We start from the raw sequence: 21,205 nt of genomic DNA, 5'->3' as shown, positions 1-21,205 counted from the left end.
GAGTTGGACAAACACCTGTCAGAGATGGTCACCTATCCTGGACTCGGTCCGGCCTCAGTGAAGTGGGCTGGACTTGTGAACATCTTTAGATCCCTTCCACTCCAGCATTTCTATTATTCTATCATAAGTGTGTACATGAGCAGGAGTAATGCTGAATGTCTGAATATATTTGGCAGAACCCGACCAGATACATCCTAGAATACTTAAGGAACTGACTGAGCCATTAATGATTATCTTTGAGAACTTGTGGAGGATGGGAGAGATTGCAGAGGACTGTAAAAGGGCAAATATAGTACCAATCTATAAAAAGTGAAATAGGGACAACCCAGTGAATTATAGACCAGCCAACTTAATTTTGGTACCTGGAAAGATAATGGAGTAAATAATCAAACAATCAATTTGTAATCACCTAAAAATTAATAAGGTGATAAGTAACAGTCATCCTTCTTTGACAAGGTAAGAAGCTTTGTGGGTAGGGGGAAAACAGTATATGTGATATATCTCAACATTAGTAAGGCTTTTGATGCTCTCTCACATGACCTTTTTATAAGCAAACTAAGGAAATACACCCTAGTTAAACCTACCATAATGTAGGTGTACAACTGGTTGGAAAAGCATACTCATAGAGTAGTTATTAATGGTTCACAATCAAGCTGGAGGGGCATACTGAATGAGGTCCCAAGGATCTGTCCTAGGTTCAGTGCTATTCAAGATCTTCATAAATGATTTGGATAATGTCATAGAGAGTACATTTATAAAGTTTGTAGACAAAACCAAATTGTAGGGATTGCAAACACGTTGGAGGACAGGAATAAAATTCAAAATGATCTTGACAAATAAGAAATGGTATGAAATATATAGGATGAAATTCAATAAGGACAAAAATAAAGTAATATACTTAGGAATGAATAATTAGCTGCACAAATATAAAATGGGAAATGACTTATTAGGAAGGAGGACGGAAGAACAGAATCTGGGGAGTACAGTGGATCACAAACTAGATATGAATCAACAATACAAAATTGTTGCCAAAAAAGCAAACATTATTCTAGGATGTACTAGGAAGTGTGTTGTAGCCAGAATGTGAGAGGTAATTCTTCCACTCTACACAGCACTGATAAACCCTGAACTGGAGTACTGTTTCCAGTTCTGGACACCACACTTCCGGAAAGATGAGGACAAATTAGAGAAAGTCCAGAGGAGATTAACAAAAATGATTTAAAAGTCTAGAAAACATGACCTACAAAGAAGGATTGAAAAAATGAGTTTATTTAGTCTGGAGAAGAGAGGACTAGTGCAGGGGGCATGGTAACAATCTTCAAGAACATAAAAGGTTGTTATAAATAAAAGGTGATAAATTGTTCTCTTTATCCACTGAAAACAGGACAAGTGGTCATGGGCTTAAATTGCAGCAGGGGAGATTTAGTTTAGATATTAGGAAAAATGTTCTAACTACAAGGGGTAGTTAAGCATTGGAACAAATTGCCTAGGGAGGTTGTGGAATCTCTTTCATTGGAAGTTTTAAAGAACAGATGAGACAAACACCTGTCAGGGATGGTATAGATATTATTTAGTCCTGCCTCAGTGCAGGGAGCTGGACCCTTCTGCTCCTACATTTCTATAATTCTATGTCCTCAACACTCATTTAACTCATTTGGAGCTAGGGATGCTGAACGGTTCATTGGTGGCACTCAACATCTTGCATTTTGTGATATCAAACTTTTAGTACAGACTTTCTAAATCCCACTGTGGAGGCTCAAGGGTGTGAATGGTCATGTCTAATGGTTAGGAACCAGAGCTGAGGTCACAATCAGGTGCCAAGACAAAGGTCAGAGCCGGAACAGAGTCAGGAGTCAAGCGAGGGGTCGGGGTAGACTGTAGGAGCAGGGACCTGGAGTGAGGCAGGAAAGCAGGAGCTGGGAAGAGATGGCGGTCTGGGATAAGGAGGGCAGGCTGGGAGGCAGGAGGCTGGCAAGTAGGCATGGTCCATAGTAGCAGCCAGCCACAGAATTCACCTAGTTGCTCACACAATTTCTTGTGCCTCTTTCTGGTTTTAGTATCCATTCAAGCCAATTGATGAGTCTAGATATCTCCCCTAATCAAGAGCTTTGTGGGTGGGGCCCTTTGTGAGCTAGAACTTCACTAGCCACCTTCTTGACTGGTTTGGGTAAAATGCTGGGTGGCAGTCATGGTCTCAACTCTGTCTGCGGATCCACAGGCCTGGCTTTGAGGCCCTTGATCTCTCACGCTCCATTCCCAGGATCTAAGAGACAGAAACCCCCTTACCCCATAGAACTACCCCTTCTGCCATTCCTCTACACTTGCCCTGGTCTCCTGCCTCAGTCATACATGTTATCCAGCAAAAGCATTGCCTTGGAAATATGTGTTCCCTAGTTTTCTTCTTACTTGTGAAAATGTATTAGAAATAAGTATTGCTGGTACTAAAAAAATGACACATGGTTACCCATTTTTGGATGTTCTTCTTTTGTTACAAGACCAAAAGAATAAGAAATAGCTGCCAAAAAATTTTTAAATAAAGTTCAGTGTAGATTCACATTCAGATACTGTGGATAGTAATATTTCTGGTGAACTTTAGGAAAGCCTTTGATTACAACACTGGAACTAGTGGTTCATATTTCAGTGGTCATAAAAATTAAAGTTGGCCACATAGTGTTCAATCCTTCATTCCTTGCATACCCAAAACTGAGGTTCTACCTCTCACTCATCCTTATAAGACAGAGAAGTCTTATTGTCCCTGTTTTACAGATGGGGAGCTGAGGTCTGGAGAGGCTTAGAGACATGCCCAAGATCATTCAGGAAGTCTCTGGCAGAGCAGGGAATTGACCCTGGGTTTTACAACTCAGAGGCCAACCTCTCGGCCACCTTTCAGAAGTGGTTTGAGGTGTGTACAAGGAACACTAGATTGGACTTCTTGGGCTCCATTTCAGGAAAGCATCCATATTCAGACTGAGTGCCTAAACAGACACTTTTCCTTAATGCTAGGGACATTCTTAATAGCTTTTTTGAATGTGGGTAGACTTACGCATGTGCCTAAGTATTTTCATGAATCTGGACTATAGTGATAAGGAGTAGGAGAAAATAATTCCCTCTAATGTTTAGGTGTGTAAAGTAATGGCACCTGTTACGCAAACCAGGATGTTGTTATTGTGTTTTAGGTCAGTGGTTCTCAAAGCTGATCCGCTGTTTGTTCAGGGAAAGCCCCTGGCAGGCCGGGCCAGTTTGTTTACCTGCCGTGTCCGCAGGTTTGGCCGATCGCGGCTTCCACTGGCCACAGTTCACCAATCCAGGCCAATAGGGGCTGTGGGAAGGGCGGCCAGCACATCCCTTTGCCTGCGCTGCTTCCTGCAGCCCCCATTGGCCTGGAGCAGCAAACCATGGCCAGTGGGAGCCACAATCAGCTGAACCTGCAGATGCGGCAGGTAAACAAACCAGCCTGGCCCGCCAGGGGCTTTCCCTGAACAAGCGGCGGACCGGCTTTGAGAACCGCTGTTTTAGGTGATGTGCTCAGCACAAAGTCACAAGTCAGAAAGGTTTCTCAGAAGGTCCGAGTAATGTCATTTAAAGTCTTGATATTTCTGAGTTCTCTTTATTACAATCACAGCTTCTATCTAAACCAATAATGAGGAAACACATTATTTTGCATTTCAGGCTGAATAACTGGAAGAGGGGAAAAGCAAGTTTGGGAACTTGCTCTTGTCAGTAAAATGATTTTAAACGGAAATATCATTTGATATTTTTGTAGATACTCTTACAATAGCTCCATGTTGACACACACAATGATACCTTAACACTCTACATTTAGATCTCTGGGCAAGCCTGAAATGTTCTTGTTTGCTTTTTCTTCTTTTCAGTAGCAGTTTCAAAGATATTAAGTTTAATTTTAAATCTGATTTTGGATCTGAAAATCTCCAACATTCAGGGTGTTGGGGAGGGGTTTGTTTTGATTTAGACCTATCTGTACCATAAATATTTTCATATCAGCTTTTGGTGGCAGGTTACTGTAACATAAATAATAATCAAATATGACTCTTGTCCACCCACCCATCCATAAAAAAATTAGAAAGAACAGAGCAGGGAGAGAGATGTGATATTGATTTTATAAAAACACTGAATTAGGTGAGTTATTTAAATGGCCCGAAATAACATTAAAGGCCACTTTTTCAAAAGAGATCTGGACTAAAATTTCCAGTGCTCAGTATCCACAATCCAAATCAGGCTCAAAAAAGTGCTCAGTCAACACCCAGAAGCTCCCATTGTGACATGTATTATGCTAAACACTTTGGTAAATCTGGCCCTAACTGTGGATGCTAAGCTTTCTTGAAAATCATGGCCTGTTTGTGTTGTGGTTGTGGTATTCCTTCAAACTTCATAGATCCACCCTTGGGAGCATTGAGATGCAGGGAGGTGTTCATGGTACAGTGTCTCATGTAATTGACCATTCAGATAGTTAAATCTGAATTATCATGGCCCCTTTTAGAATACTTTTTTTTTTGTAATTTGGTAGAGTTTTCTTTCTTTTACCCCTTGTGCGTGTTAAATATTCATAATCAGAATTAAATGGGGGTGAGGGGTCATTTATATTATGGATATTTTTACAACAGCCCAATTTTAAGTGTCAGCAATGGGCCGGTATAACAAAATCAGGTACAAGATCTGATCTCCTGAGTTACAAAGAAAGAAAATGAAAAATTTGTACTGATTAAGTAGACCACCAGAGGCAGAATACATGTATGAATGTAGTCGATTCATATACAAATAACAAGGAAAATCTAATCTGAAATGTTTTATAAGGGCTAAAGATTTCAAACAATGTATGTACCCTAAACAATAGCACATTCTAGCAGCATGCAGAACTTTATGAAAGTGAGACCCAATTTGCTGATTGTTTTGCTGCTTCAGGCAAAAAAAAGTGGGGGGAAATTGTCCAGATTCTCACTCTCTCTGTAATTAATATTCTAGTTACCGTGATTTTTTTGGGAGTGGTGCTTGAGTGGCTATATATGAAAAACGAACAAACATGCAGAGTTCTAACATCTCAGTCTAATGTGGCAGTCTATTAAATCAGTTAAAATTTATTCCTATGATAAACTGAAGATAATGTTAATGCTTTTATTCCAACTTGGGGCCAGTTGCAGCCTAGATTATACAACAATCACATTGAAATTCATGAGGTGTATATATGAGGAAAGAATTTGGCCCTTTCTTGGGGAGAGTGCTTTGATTTTAACACAGTGTTTTGTTTTCTTCTTTTTTAAAGATCGTCTTGTGGTAGGGAGGGGGACTTTTTAATGAAGTGCAATAAAAGTGTCAAGAATTATAAGTTTTATATGGGGAAATGTGTCAACCCCTGATATGTTGCTGATAACTAGAACTGTATTTTATGGAGCAGAAAATTGCTCCACACCCAACTTCTTCAATTCCATTCCAAGCTTCTTTTTTCTTAATATGACAAGCTAATCTGAACGCATGAACTGCCTGAAACTGTAAGGAAATTAGCATTCAATAATTGAGAATTTGGTATGCATGGCAAACCTGATGGAGTAAAGCAAGAAAAGAAAGCAGCACTGCACTGTTTAATGAACAAAGCATTTCCTCAAACTGGGGTGAACTTAGTGATGTTTGGGATGTGATGAAAGGGGCCTTGTAAGATCTTAGAAATAGGTCTCCCACATGGGATGAAAATTATGTCTTGAAGACAATGTGGCTTGAGTGAAGTTAAAGCCTGTCTTTTACAAGTACAGTATCATCGCTGAATATATATGATTATGAGTCCATAAAGCATTTATATTGAAAGTTAGCCTCTAGCCCAGGAGCAGGCAAACTTTTTGGCCTGAGGGCTGCATCGGGTTTCAGAAAATGTATGGAGGGCTGGTTAGGGGAGGAGGTCATGACCTGGCCCCCACCTCATATCTGCCCCCGCCGGGACTCCTGCCCCATCCAACCCCCTTTGTTTCCTGATGCAATACCAGCCCCCGGATCCCTGCCCCATCCACACACACCCTTCCCTGTCCCCTGACCACCCCTGGGCCTCCGCCTCTGACTGCCCCCCACCACCTCATCCAACCCCTCCTCTCATTCCTGATTGCTTCCCTGGGACCCCTGCCCCATCCAACAATCCCTTCTCCCTGGCCCCTGACTGCCCCATGCTGCCCCATCCAACCCCCCCTCCTTCCTGACTGCCCCCTAAGGGCCTCTGCCCCATCCAACCACTCCTTCTCCCTGTCCCCTGACTGCCCCCCCCCAGCCCATCCAACCCCCCTCTCATTCCCAACCGCCCCCCCAGGATCCCTGCCCATCCAACAATCCCTTCTCCCTGGCCCCCTACCATACTGCCTGGAGCACTGGTGGCTGGTGACTTCACAGCACACCACCACCACCGCGCAGCACAGAGCACTGGGTCAGGCCCGGCTCTGCAGCTGCACTGCCCCAGGAGCTCACAGCCCCTCCACCCAGAGGATTGTGCTGGTGGAGCAAGCAAGTGAGCTGAGGCTGCAGGGGAGGGGGAACAGCAGGGGAGGGACCGGGGGCTAGCCTCCCGGGCCAGGAGCTCAGAGGCCAGGCAGGACCAGGGCCAGCTCCAGGCACCAGCCCAGCAAGCAGCTGCTTGGGGTGGCCAACGGTAAGGGGCGGCACATCCAGGTCTTTGGCGGCAATTCGGCAGCAGGTCCCTCACTCCCTCTTGGAGCGAAGGACCCAGCGCTGAATTGCCACTGAAGACTGAAGCGGCGGCGGTAGAGCTGCAGATCGCGGTAGCGGCTTTTTTTTTTTTTTTCCCCTCCTGTTTGCTGGTTGGGGCAGCAAAAACCCTGAAGCCAGCCCTGGGCAGGACAGCCCACGGGCCAGATGTGGCCCGCAGGCTGTAGTTTGCCCACTTCTGCTCTAGCCAGATGAGTTAGACTTTCATTGAGATTTATACATTAATAACCTGCAGATAAATTAAGCAGTCCTTCAAATACATAATATCATTGGGTAGCTTTTAGTAGCAGCTGGACTTTATGAAATCATTGTGGAATTGCTATGGAATCCACAGGACACAAATATGTGGAGAAAAGCCAAATTACAGTTTATGTATACCTCATGGCTGGTCCATACAGAATTATTTTCTCAGGACACGCCCTTGAATTTTCCTACAAACTGAGCTTTTTACCACTCCACAATGTTTCTTTCCTTCCTCACACCTTCTTCTTCTGGAGTCCCTTTAGGTTGTTCTGCTCACTGATATTCCCCAATGTCCATCTGCTAAGAATGGATAGCTAAGCTGCTTGCACTGTTCTATTAACATATCAGTTTATAGTTATTATTCGCATCTAAATTATTTAGTGGATATGTTCAGGAATCCTGCTCGAGAACAGAAGCCTTTCCATTCCTTCCTGGTACAATGCCACTGAACAAGCTTTTACATATGTTATCAGCTCCTTCCTGTTGAGGCTACTTTCCCTGAAGCTCTAAGTCTGCTCAATATTGAAGCAGGTTCTTAAGAAATGTAATAATGAGTCACAAAACCCTGCTATACTTGATTTTGAGTTTGTCTCCAGACAATTGGCCAAAAGGACGAATGATGTTCCCCTTCCTCTGGAATCCTGCTCTTGTCATAATCTTGCTTTTAAGAATGATTTACTGGGAAAGTGTAACAATAACCAGGACCAGAGCTAGAGACCCAGCCAAACCCCACTACTAACATTTCTTTGATAAAAAGGGCTTGCTCCAAAATATGGTTTTTATTTTCATTCTCCTTTCCTTGCCATTTCTCTTAAGGAATTATAGGGGTTTCCTAATAGACATTGCTTAGATTTCATTATGTTCTCAAAGCTGTTGCTGTGGCTTCAAAGTCCTAGATTATTGGAAAATAATTTTTCATTTTCCTTTCAGTCTGTCTGAAACCTTCTCTGCTGTCTAGTTCTGCAAGAAATCTGGAAACAGACTATCGAAGTCACTGCCAGATAAAATAAGAATGACCGCTAGCCTTTGCTACTTTCAGACCATTTCAAAATCCATTTCTTTGACTTTGCTTTCCCAACATAGGCCTCTCAAGCATAACAGGGTCCTCATTCCTGTTATGTATTCTATAACATAGATAGGAGATTTTTAAAGGCACAAAGGGCAATTAAACATTTAAATATCATTCACAATAGTGGAGTTGAGTACCTAACTACCATTTGTGCTTTTGAAAATGTTTATTTTTGCTGGCTGGGTTAGGAGAGAGACTATAATTCTTGTGTTTAGTTTTCATGGAAGATCTTCAGATATAACAGTGATGAAAACCTAGATAAATAGACCATTTCCCTCCCTAGAAATGCCTGTGATTCTGTTACATTCCAGTAAGCTATTATTGCTTATTTATAATAATGGAACAAAACAATGAAAATGCCCAGTGTTCAATGAGACAGTTGTATCAGGAGTTGAAACTTCCATGCCAACATAAATCTTTGAAGGCTCAGTACAGTATAGTTAATTCCTTAATTCCTTAATTCCTGCATTGTTTGCTTATCTTGGTAATACTAAAGCCATGACAGTGAACGTGGATTAAATAGACATTTGCTGGCAGATCTACATCATGTTCTGTTGCACCGCAGCTTCCACCATCACATTGTCTTACACTTGTTTTTGTACATTGATAGCTTGTATCACACCAAAGCTTGGATTCAAGCATATTCCTATATAACAGGCACCTTGAGAATCTCAGGTGAAATGTGCTATTTACATGCTACAATATGGTGTATAAAGGTGCTACAGAATGTAATGTATTAACAATAAATGTAACAGACTCAACCCAGAAGTCTAGTGGTAATTCTGTTCATTGTCACTATCTACAAATGGTTAGATCTAGGTATGTCGTAGGACGAGTGCAAGTGATCCCTGACCGGATGTCTGGTATCACTCAGCCATGACACCTGATCCAGCAGGCTGAGGAGCAGCAGTATCAGGCTTTGAAATTATTCCTGCCCCATACTTCCCAGGCAGAATTATGGTGACTAATAAAGAGTTTTTATGTTGGTGGATGAGATTTCAGGGGTTTGATGGGGAAGAGGAAGAATGTGTGTTTGTGTGTGGGGGGGGGGGAATATAATTTCAATGCAAGTAAGAAGTCTGTTTATAAATAAGGACTACTGCACTGCAAAAATTCTCCCTATCAATTGCTGGCCAAATATATGACCAAAGCATTTCTAATGAATTGAATTCCTTATTGTAATCCCAGCACAAATCTGTATTGTGAAAGACAAGAAAGTAACTGGCTAGTTTGGTAGTCCTAATTTTCTTACCATTAATTTTACAGTGTTCATATTCAGAAATTTGCATGACAATTTGGCTAGTATTTTAGTGTGTACATTACATTCTGACTAGATGTCCTGAAATAAAACAATTGACTGACTGAATCTCGTAGCCCCAAATACCTGTTTTAGCCATGGATGAGCTGGGAGGCCACTATCTTGCTAACTTCTCTTCTGGAAGGACTAAAACATTAAAGCTGTGCTTCTGAAAATGGCTTAAACATAACTGGAGACATGTTGACAGTGTAGTGCTGTCATGGTATAATTCCCCACTCTGAACCTTAGCGTCCAAAAGATGGGGTACCAGCATGAATTCCTCTAAGCTCAATTACCAGCTTAGTACTTGTAGCGCTGCCACCAACCAGGAATTCCAGTGCCTGGTACACTCTGGTCCCCCCAAAACCTTGCCCGGGGACCCCCAAGACCCAGTCCCTCTGGATCTTAACACAAGGAAAGTAAACCCTTTCCCTCACCATTGCCTCTCCCAGGCTTCCCCTCCCTGGGTTACCCTGGAAGATCACTGTGATTCAAACTCCTTGAATCTTTAAACAGAGAGGAAAATTTACCTTCCCTCCTCCTTCTCTCTCCCCCTCCCAAATTCTCCTTGAGAAAGAAAATAATCCTAACACAGAGAGAAATTAACCTTTCTCTTCTCCTTCCCTCCTTTCTCCCCACCAATTCCCTGGTGGATCCAGACCCCGTCCCCTGGGGTCTCACACCAGAATAAAAAAACAATCAGGTTCTTAAACAAGAAACTTTTAATTAAAGAAAGAAAAAACAGTAAAAATTATCTTTGTACATTTAAAAAATGGAATAGGTACAGGGTCTTTCAGCTATAGACACTGGGAATACCCTCCCAGCCTAAGTATACAAGTACAAATTAAAATCTTTTCAGCAAAATACAAATTTGAACTCCTTCCAGCCAAATATACATTTGAACTCCTCCCAGCCAAATACACATTTGCAAATAAAGAAAACAACCATCAGCCTAACTTGCCTTATCTACCTAGTACTCACTATTTTGAACTTGTAAGAGCCTGGATTGGAGAAATTGGAGAGAAATCTGGTTGCACATCTGGTCCCTCTGAGCCCCCAGAGTGAACAACAACCCAAAACTAACTGCATACACAAAAACTTCCCTGCCTCAAGATTTGAAAGTATCCTGTCCCCTGATTGGTCCTCTGGTCAGGTGACAGCCAGGCTCCTGATTTTGTTAACCCTTTACAGGCAAAAGAGATATAAAGTACTTCTGTTCTATTAACTCCTACTATCTGTTTATGACGAGTGCCCTTATAAATACCTTGTTTAAGATAGGGAGGATTAATGAAGATGCTGTTTTTTGGTGTGAAAGTATTTTAAATGGCATCATGCAGTAATTCAGAATCATAATGATTAAGTAAAATATTCATCCTATCTAAGGTTCCCTGAAAAGTGTTTTTAGGTAAACTTGAAGTCAGACTATTTTCTTTTCACCTTCCAAATACTATAATGTATATTAATGTGTATTTCTAACAAAGAAACTGATGATCCCCAACTGTTCTATAATTCTTCAGATATCTTGCTGAGTATTGACTATATCGGGGTAGGCAACATATGGCATGCGTGCCGAAGGCGGCACGCAAGCTGATTTTCAGTAGCACTCACACTGGCTGGGTCCTTGGCACCAGTCTGGGGGGCTCTGCATTTTAATTTAATGTTAAGTGAAGTTTCTTAAACATTTTAAAAACCTTATTTACTTTACATACAACAATAGTTTAGTTATACATTATAGACTTATAGAAAGAGACCTTCTAAAAACATTAAAATGTATTACTGGCACGCGAAACCTTAAATTAGAGTGAATAAATGAAAACTTGGCACACCACTTCTGAAAGGTTGCCGACCCCTGGACTATATCATTTGACTTTGCACTTGTTTTAGGAAAAAGAGAGTGAGTTAGGTGGGAGAAGAAACAAATACCTTTTTGAACTTAAAGGTGGCATCATCACAGCTCTCTCAGCAGGGTCAATCATATGACATTTCAGCTCCTTTTGTTTCATTGCTCTCCTGCGTTAATTCTTTGAGACTCTGTAGCAGAGTTCCACATTGTTTTCCTTTGGCTTGGTTTTAATTATCTTTTCCAATTCATCTTCCCAAAAACATCACTATGAACATAGAGCTTCTAGAATTGTATGGATTCTTAACAAGAATAGGGAAGAAAAGATTTCCTATTCCACCAGGCCACCTAATTAACCTCTTAAACATTGACTGTCGTGAAGGATCATCATATTGTGTAAATTACAACTCTTCTCTCATGGTCCCATCCTCCCAATTGACCTCTTAACTACTCTTCCTCCTTGTAGCTGAAATCTCTGCATGACTTTTTGGAATGAGTTAGGAATTGAGAGGGTAACATATCATTGCAACTCCTGAATGTTTCCATGATTCCTCTTTTAGTGGTGTAGGCATCACTCCTCAGTGATATTGAGATAGCCACGTTTTCTTTATTAGCTATTCCAGTTACACCATCAGCATAGTTTAGGATGGGTGGGAAAGGGACTAGACCAGGGGTTGGCAACCTTTCAGAAGTGGTGTGCCAAGTCTTCATTTATTCACCTTAATTTAAGGTTTTGCGTGCCAATAATACATTTTAACGTTTTTAGAAGGTCTCTTTCTATAAGTCTATAATATATAACTAAACTATTGTTGTATGTAAAGTAAATAAGGTTTTAAAAATGTTTAAGAAGTTTCACTTAAAATTTAAATTAAAATACAGAGCTGTCCAGACTGGTGTCCAGGACCGCGCCAGTGTGAGTACCACTGAAAATCAGCTCATGTGCCGCCTTCGGCACGCGTGCCATGCGTTGCCTATCTCTGGGCTAGACAGTCCAATTTTGAAGGGTGCTGTATGCCTGCTTTGTTGCAAGGAACTTTTTTTTTCTTAATTATCAGTTCTTCCTGATTTTAACTCTATAAAGATGCTCCAGTGAAAAGATTTCTAATCTAATCTCAGGAGTGGCCCTTCATGTGTTTTAATGGTGAAACAACTACAAAGTGAAGCTGTGAGGCCAGGATCCTTAACCAAGAAAGAGCTGTGCAGCCACTGATAAGCTATACAGTTGCTCAGGGCTTTTATTAGTAGCATATTACAGAATAAAAGTGTGAATGTAGTCCATGTAAAAATGAACGCCCTTATAGATAGCATTGGTTTGAAGCAGGCACAGTGTGAGTAGTCATTGGGCAAGATTTTTCACAAATTGTAACTTTACCAATGCTGCTCAGCTCTGATTTGCAACACTCCTCCTATTCTAGGCATCTTTAGAGCAAAATCTACTGGTTCTAATGGTTTGTATGTTGAGGTTTTTTTATCAAATGAAAACTCCTTGTTTTTGCACACTTGCCTGTTCCAGAATTCAGGGTTTCTGGCTCCACAGTACCTGCAGTACTTTTTCTAATGACAAAAACTAAATCCTTATAATTTAACTCCTGAGCAGGCCTCTTGCTGGCTGTGCCATCCTCTCCCTGTGGGTTTGTCTTTTAAGTAGGAAAAAGTTATGGTTAGGAAAATATTAGTAAAACGGATACTGCCATATGTAGGTACTTTCTTATAGGGACCATTTACAAAATCTGGCTGTAAGGATAAAACGCTTGCCTTGCCTGCCTGTGACTGAAAACCTTTGATTTATTTTTGTCACAAGCACTAACATTCATTCCTAGCAATCATAAAAGCCTCATTCCTCCCTGCTGCAAAAAATCCGGGATCTTCTCTCTAGAAATCAGCCAGTCTTTCTTTTACACTGCTCTATCTTCAGTGTTATAACTTCATAGCAGCCACTGACAGAATATTTGTTTTATCTTTCACCTCTACTCCCCAGGTCTTTCTTATGGCAATTTACAGTGGATGTTTCTGTAAGAGAGTGGAATTCTTTCCTTTACAACTCAGAATGGGCAGAATGAGTGTTTCAAATTCGTACACAATCAAATATAAAAGAAACAGGTCCACTCACTTAAAAATGAGAGTGAAGAGCTTCTAAGGTGTAACAGATAAGGTTATGGGGCCAAGCTCTGCTCACCATATTCACACAAGTAAATCTCATTTCGGGCAAACCGTTTTGCTTGCACAAATAGAGTACCCAGGATTTAGTGCATAATAATCAGTTTATTGTTTTCTGCCTTTACAGAGGGATGTAGTGGAGGTCTCACAGTCTTGGGTGAGTTTTCCAAGAATGATGGAGAAGGACATAGGTCAGAGTCAGATTAAGGTTTAGGTACTTTAAGCCCGTACATTGCCCCATTACATCTAAATATGAGCTTTCAGTTCAAAGGGAAAAAAAAAGTCTGTAACTGAACTTATGACATGAAGTAAAAATGTGCCACAACTGTAATGGGTGCAGCAACATCTGCACAGAGCCCAGAACAGTAGCTCTAAGAGATATGAACTGTCTCATTCATTTCTATGGTTTGTTAACACTCAGACCCAGTGCACTTGGCAGCCCTGGCAACACCACCTCAGAAAAGGACTCTCTATGTGCACAGGACCAGCCCACTTACCAACTCACCCAACAGATGCACCCTGGCAATTGGGGTGGGGGTCCTGCTACCACAACCTGCTTGTCCTGGAAGGAGAGAAGCCCCTGCTGACACCATGGCTATTCCTAATTGGGGGGGGGGAAAGTGGGGTGCCGCTACACCTGGGGGGAGAAAGCGACCCCATGTTGCTGCCACTACCTCTCAAGGAGGGAGATCCTTCTGCCACTACCACTCCCAGGTATGGTGAGCCCATTGCCTGGGCGTTGAGGGTGGCAGAGCCATGGAGGGCCCTGTGTACTAGTATAGGAGGGCACCAGATTGCCTCAATTTGGCCTTGAGCTAGTTTGTATGTAGATATGATGTAACTGGTTATATAAAGGTTAGATTAGTTTACAGCAGACATAGAACCACATCTAGAGTACATATATCAGTGGGTATTAAAGAAAGTGTGTCATCTTGTAGTTAAGTTATTGGAGACCTGGGCTCTGCCACAGGCTTCCTGTGCAATCTTGGTCAAATCACTTAAAATTGCCCCTGCGCCTCAATTCCTCATCTATAAAATGGGGATAAATGGCACTTTCTTCTCTCTGTGTTTTAACTATTAAGTTTGTGACAGACACTAGCTCTTACAATATGTATGCACAGGGTGTAGCGCAACAGGGCCCCATATCAGTTTGGGTCACTTAGCACAGTTATGATGCAAATAATAATAAATCAAATGACAAGTAACAGTAGACTAGGAATTTTAATCATTGTGGGGGATGTTTTGGAGACTATTTTAGGGGACAGAATATTGTCTGGAATGCACAGATTGGTTACGGGCAGCCAGCCTGAATTCCTATTCAAGAGGCCCCACTTAGCTGATTGGCAGCAGTTCTGTGGGGGCTGGCTTGGTGAAAGAACACTGACCTCCCTTGCTCGCTCCTTGCAGAGCTGCTCCTTATGTCTGTCTCTGCTCCCAAAGCAGCAGCCCTTTGTTCTGCAGCTGGGAAGAAGCCTACTCTGCTTCTAGGCCTATCCTAGTGAATGAACTTCAGTGAATCCCTTTCCCTGCTTCAAGGGCACTGAGGGACAGACAAAGAGCATGTTCCTTCCCACTGGCCTGCCAAAGGCGCTGTTGGGAGGTTATTAAAGATGGGTCATATTAAACATTCAGAGCTGGCTACTGCTTGCCATCCAGCTTTCTCCTCAGCAGTCACACTTGCCTGTATTGCTCCCCACTGACCAGTTACCCCAGCCAGGTGAGAGAACCCCAGCACAGCTCGTTCTCCTGCCGTCCATGCTGCCATGTGCCATGGAGAAGACAGGGTGCATGTGCTGCTCTTTTGCTGCTGATCTTAGTGCTGCTGCTTTTGGAAGCAGCAGTCTGTTATTTTCCAGCAGCTTCTGCTACCCTTGTGCACACGCTTCAGAACTTGCCTCCTGCTAATGATACAGGAAGCTACCTGCATAGGAAAGGGGAAGTGGTCAGATGCACCAAAAGGAGCTAAGTACTACTTAAAAAATAAATAAACCAAGAAACTCAATCATGGTGAACCTCATTATTCGATTTAAAAATAAAAAGACAAATCAGTGAGTGGGTGAGCCCAGTTGTACTGTAAAGGAAGTCAGCGTCAAACTTTATTTAGAAAGCGATTATATAAAGCTTATCACTTATTTATCCACTGGGTGTGCTCTGCTGATTGGTGCTGGGGGAAAGTAAATGCATTGCCCGAGGAGGTGGTCATCCTGGGAGATCTCACTCTGAAATTAAAGGGGCTATGTGGAAAAGAGATAAAAGGATTCAGACCTATAAGCCAATGTGATTGTAAGAGAATAATTGTCATGCTGCAGTTAAGAAGCCAGAACTATGTAGGTGGTCCTATTAGTGATATTAGGATTCAGGACCTGACTCCCCACTGCCTTGCACCATGGGGAAGTCATTTACACCTGGGCAAAGTGAGTGTGAAACATTACCATATGGGAATTCGTTGCTGACTTACACTAGTGATAGCGGTACACCTCCTTTGCACAAGGATCAGTTACTACACTAAGTGAAAGGCAGTGGACAGTCAGGCCCTCTGAGTCCAGTGTAGTGCAGCTACTTTCAGAGAACATGTTTACTTTTTTTGTTTTCTGCAGATTATTTGTATTGTAGATTTTAGAAGCCTATTTCCAAAGTCTCATAAATTCCTCTCTGGATCTCTCTTGCCCTCATCCCTTTTTTGTAGTTATCTAAGGCAGTACCTCAGTTAGCAATTCTTTATCTTCTTTTCAGCTGGTTTCCGTTTTCCTGATAATCATTTACTGTGCAACTTTGTCTTTCTAACTGATGTTTAACCACATAAGAACTACTCTGCCATTCTTCTTTGATCCAAATTCAGTCTTCTCTCATCTTAGCTAGTTTATTACCTTCACTGCAAAGATAAGTTACCTCTTTTAGCCCAGTTTTATTCCTAGGCTCTTCCAACCATAATAATTCCCCGTGGGGCTCCTTGCTTCGTGCTGTCTATTCACATGTTGCTGCAAACTAACAAATATTGGATAATTACACTCACCAGCCTTCAACTTTTTCTGATGTAAATTAACAGCTCTTTATTTCTCCAGTTACATTGGAAATTTTCCCATTTTTACACAATATTGCAGGAGTACTTCACAGAACGTATTGCTTAGGGTTTTTTGGGAGGGAGGGGGGATTTCCCACCAGACATTCTGACTTGTACAACTGTGGGGCCATCATCAGTCTTCTGCTTATCTGCTGAGACTTCTGCCTCAAATCTGTGGGATTCTTCTTATCACTAACTTTACATCATAAATCTTGAGATGTTTCTCTTGCAAATGAAAGTATGTATTCAACATTGCAGACATGGCTATGACTCATCAATAATTATTTATGCTTCATTAGTCATATTTAATTTTTGCATAAATACTAAAATTATACAGTCTCCTTTAAATGGTTTAGGTTTGTTTTAGCTGCTCAGTAGCAGGGCATATAGCAGTCATGTAGGAGCAAATTTGCACTCAAACTTCCGCTTCCCAGCACTTCTATAGAGAGATCTGTGGAGACTCCAGGAATAGGACCTAGTTAAGCAAGGGATTTAGGCATGTAGTAAAGGAAGGGGTTAGGCATGAGACCACTCACATGCTTAAAGTGAGACATGGACTTAAGTACTTTGTACAAAATCTGGGCCATAGGGCACAACCCGTTCTACATCACAGTAATTTAGTGACACTTAAATGAATTCCATACACATTTATCCAGCTCCGGAGTTGAGATAAGGCAAGTGGGAAATAACAAGAGCAGGAAAATGCTATTTCTTTCCACCCTAAGCTGCATGAGAAGAAAATGAGAATGGGAGGGCCAAGACGAGGCCTGTCCTGGAATGAAATGGAGGAAAAGTCAGAGTGAGCATAAAGATAACATTTAATTGATTATTAGGGTTGGAAGGGACCTCAGAAGATCATCTAGTCCAACCCCCTGCTCAAAGCAGAACCAATCCCCAATTAAATCCCCAAATGGCCTCCTCAAGGATTGAATGCACAAGCTTGGGTTTAATAGGCCAATGCTCAAACCACTGAGCTATCTCTCCCCCCATTTAGGTAGATATTATCCCTTTCATGGCTTGTTTCTTACAAACATCAGATAGTGAAGGTGTGAGATCCAAGAGCAAGTTACTGCATTAAGATAAATCAGTTCAAGTACAATTTTTTAGGGGTTTGCCCCAATGTAACTAGACAGATTGTTAGCTTTTGCAGTATAAGGATTCTATTGTGGAATATGTCACAGGTGCAACGGTTACTGCCAACAAGGCTGCCAGTATTTTCCCTGACACTTCCTTTCTCTCTCAGTCTAGTCTGAGACTGCATTTAAAATTACACTAATCCATTCAATAATTTCAAACAGTACAGTTGCATTTTCCCTGAACAATAGTGTGCTGTTTATTTTCAGCCTGCCCACTTTTCTAATTAACCTACCAGTTACACTTGTATTCCGAGGAATAGGTAAATGTTTTAACTGTGCTGAGTCAATATTTGTGTACAGTGTAGTTATGAAACTGATTCAAAACCTTTGTTGCTGATTGTGTCTTTTCTACACCCAGAATCTGGGTGTTTGTTTGATGCGTCAGATATCTTGGTAGAGATATTTGGATTGCTATTACTGTGGAAGATAAGTGTCATAGAAGGGGTTGAATCTCCTGATTGTGTTTCGTTCCATCTGTCAGGCACTAGATTTTTCACTGGGAATTTTGTCTTTTTCCTTCTTGGTTACTTTCCCCAGTATATTTATCCTGCACAGAGCATATTGTGCTAAATCTTTCATATTGGGTTACTGTGGGAGCTGGCTGACTTTTTTCCAGCACTGGGCCTCTATAGCAGAATAAAGGGATAGGGGTTTGGCTAGTAGAGTAAATGGAAACTCCTCCTCATCTATCTGCTCTCTACCAAACAGAGGTAAACAGCCTCTAGTAAATCTGATGATGTTTACAGCTCCTTTCTGTCTCACATAAGTCACAAGGGAAGAATTCATATTTCATTTTTGTGGCATAATGTCAAGTGTGTCAGCCAGGCCAAACCATCACATATGTAAATGCTTGAATTTTCCCTCTGCTTCCTAAAATTGCACATCTGTGTTCCATGTAAATAAGGAAGCCTGGGATTCCCTGTTTCTCAAATAGTGTCCTTGTTCTAATTTCCTAGAACATGCTATGTTAATTGCTTTGCTAGGAGCAGATCTGGGTCATCACTTGAAAATGAAGTTGTTATAAAATGGCCGTGTTGACAGATGGCACAAATGGCATAACTAATCAAATCTACTCCAGTGTTTTCATGGCAGTAGGGAATTATTGCCATGCCAGTAAATGAAAGTCTTATAAATGCTTAATGTAGAGTAGGCGGTGCACTGTTAAAATGACAGGTTCCAGAGTCCTAACTCAGCGATGCAACAGTGATTATATCCTCTAAGACTGGCATTTCCTTGACATGTGTCTCAGAAATATTTTGCAGACAATTTGTTTGGAGCCAAAACTATCTAATTTCTGATAAAGCTGCTTTCCGATAATACTGTTTGGGATCACCAGTGCGTCAGCAGAAAGTGCTAAATAAGCAGTGTCAAGCCTTTCAAATTCTTTAGGGGACAGTAATCTTAGGAATGTTTGTTTTACATGTTTTCGATAGGAGCTGTTGCAAATCCTTTCACAGAGCATGGCTGTATTGTTAGTTATGACAAATTATATTGCCTACTGCAATATTTCAGTGGTTTGCCAAAAAGAAACTTCAGAATAGTAAATGAGTAAGTCTGAGATAGGTTTTATTTATTTAACCTAATTAATTTTAAATTTGGCACCATCTCGATCCAAGATATAATACAAGATGGTCCTAGATACTGCTGGACTCCAGTAAGTGAGGGTGTATAATCTGGCAGTAATTTTCTGTGTATAATAATATACTGTGGGGTTGGGTATTTTAGTTTCTAAACTTCGGGCCTAATTTTCAGAAGTGCTGAGCCCCCCAGCTCTGACTGAAATAATAATAATTTTAAAAAATCCTGCAGGTGCTTAGCCCCTCTGAAAATCAGGCTTTTCTTAAGGTTGGGCAAATATGGTATTAGCAAAGCCATTCAAACATCATTGAAAATTAGGGACTGAATGAGCCTTTTGAGTGTCACATGCAGGTAGGAACGTGGTTTTCACCAGTTCCATTCTGCTCAGGCAAGTCACTCCTCATCTCCCAGTGAGAGAGGAGGAGAACCCTGAGATTGGGAGAAGAGGACACCATCCCTCACCCAGCTTGACACTCCTTCCTTGGCCCCCAAGTGAGGGCAAGGATAAACACACGCCACTGTGGCCTCTGTCAGAGTGGGGGGGGGTGTGGAAACTCATAGCCACCAAAATGCCATGTTACCACCAAATTTGGGAAACCACAAACTTTTTTAGAAAAGGGTTCGAGTGGCCTCCACAGTGTTTTGACCATCCCTAATTGTTTCATGTTTTTAGAGAGATGTCTAGGCACTTTTTATTTATGAAGGGCCAAATAATACCATCCAGATTTAGCTAATTGGAGCGATGGGGGAGATTCCTTATTCTTGGTAATGTGAAGAAAAAGAACTAAAAACAACACAGACAGACTTCAACACACATTGCAGGGGTCAAAAGTGTTTCATCTGTTGCAGTCTTGTAGTTGAAAAAGCCCCCTTTTGTTTTTTCCTTTTATTGACCTTTGTGTCACATTGTACTCGAGCTATATTGTGCCCATTTAGGCTGTGGTACATCATCCCTGGCATGACATAATGCAACATAGTGCCATGCAAAGCCATTTACTAAACAGCTGTGAGCAAAATTTTCAAAGCAGTCTTTGGAAGTCTAGCCACTTGTTTGCCTTTTTATTATAACTTTGCATCTCTATAGCTCCTTCCGTTGAGGGATCTCAAAGTGCTTTACCAGCATTAATGAACACTCCTATGAGGTGGGGAGGTCTATGGGACTCATTAACTTAAAACATTACAAGCTGCTTTGAAAGTTTTCTCATTATTTACTGAAATGAGAAAGGATTTTTAAAACAGGTTATTAACCTCAGTTAATTTGGCAAGAAATTCATATGTAACCTAAATCGTTTCAGCTAGTAAGGAGATTGAAGCAGTTCTACAGTATTTGCAGACTGCCACTGGGAGTGTTCCTCTGGGTTGTTATATAATCCTGGCATGTTGATCGTACAGCTGTGAGTGTCTTGATGTCTTAGATCACCTAGCATGATAAAAGGAGAGCCGTAATGACTGATACATTATGTCCTTTCTGCTGTTGCTTTTTACAGACTAAGAAGCCAGGACAGAATGAATTTAATGACTTAATTCTATATGCTTGAGATCAAACTTAAGCCCACGCTGCTTGGTGCAGAGAAGCAATTAACCGTCAAAAGGGATGGATACTCTGATATCTAAAAAATGTCTAACTAATATAAACACCCTTAGATGAAAAGAGTTAAATGATTTAATCATATTTCAGTCAGTACACTGTGCTAATCATTCAGATTATAAAATAAATCAATTAATTACAGTCTCTCTATCTCTCTCTCTCCCCCATCCCACCTTCCTTACCTCTTTCTATTTCCATCTGGATTGTGTTTATCTCTTTCATCATTTAAAGATGCTCCAGTGGATTTGATCGCCACCGGCAAGATTGGGTAGACAGTGGCTGTCCTGAAGAGGTAAGAATGTGCTTTACAACCTTGATATGACCACCAAAGGAAATTTGCATAGCTATTATTAGGGCCTTACGAAATTCATGGTCCATTTTGGTCAATTTTGCGATCACAGGATTTTAAAAATCATAAATTTCATGATTTGAGCTATTTAAATCTAAAATTTCATGTTGTTGTAATTGTACGGGTCCTGACCCAGAAAGGAGTTGTACAGGGGGTCGCAAGGTTATTTT

At 41.3% G+C, this 21,205-nt stretch overlaps 1 protein-coding gene across 1 annotated transcript in view; it reads left to right on the top strand.

The window, feature by feature from the left end:
* Positions 1-21,205, top strand: part of PLXDC2 (plexin domain containing 2) — a 419,584-nt gene that overhangs the window by 346,009 nt on the left and 52,370 nt on the right. Inside the window, 1 exon segment of the mRNA XM_030550413.1 lies at positions 20,918-20,978. Coding sequence (XP_030406273.1) covers positions 20,918-20,978 — 61 coding nt within the window.

This window comes from Gopherus evgoodei, chromosome 2 (assembly GCF_007399415.2).
Source record: "Gopherus evgoodei ecotype Sinaloan lineage chromosome 2, rGopEvg1_v1.p, whole genome shotgun sequence".
NCBI lineage: Eukaryota > Metazoa > Chordata > Testudines > Testudinidae > Gopherus > Gopherus evgoodei.
Note: the sequence above shows the minus strand (reverse complement) of the source record. Positions and strands in the feature narration are given on the sequence as shown.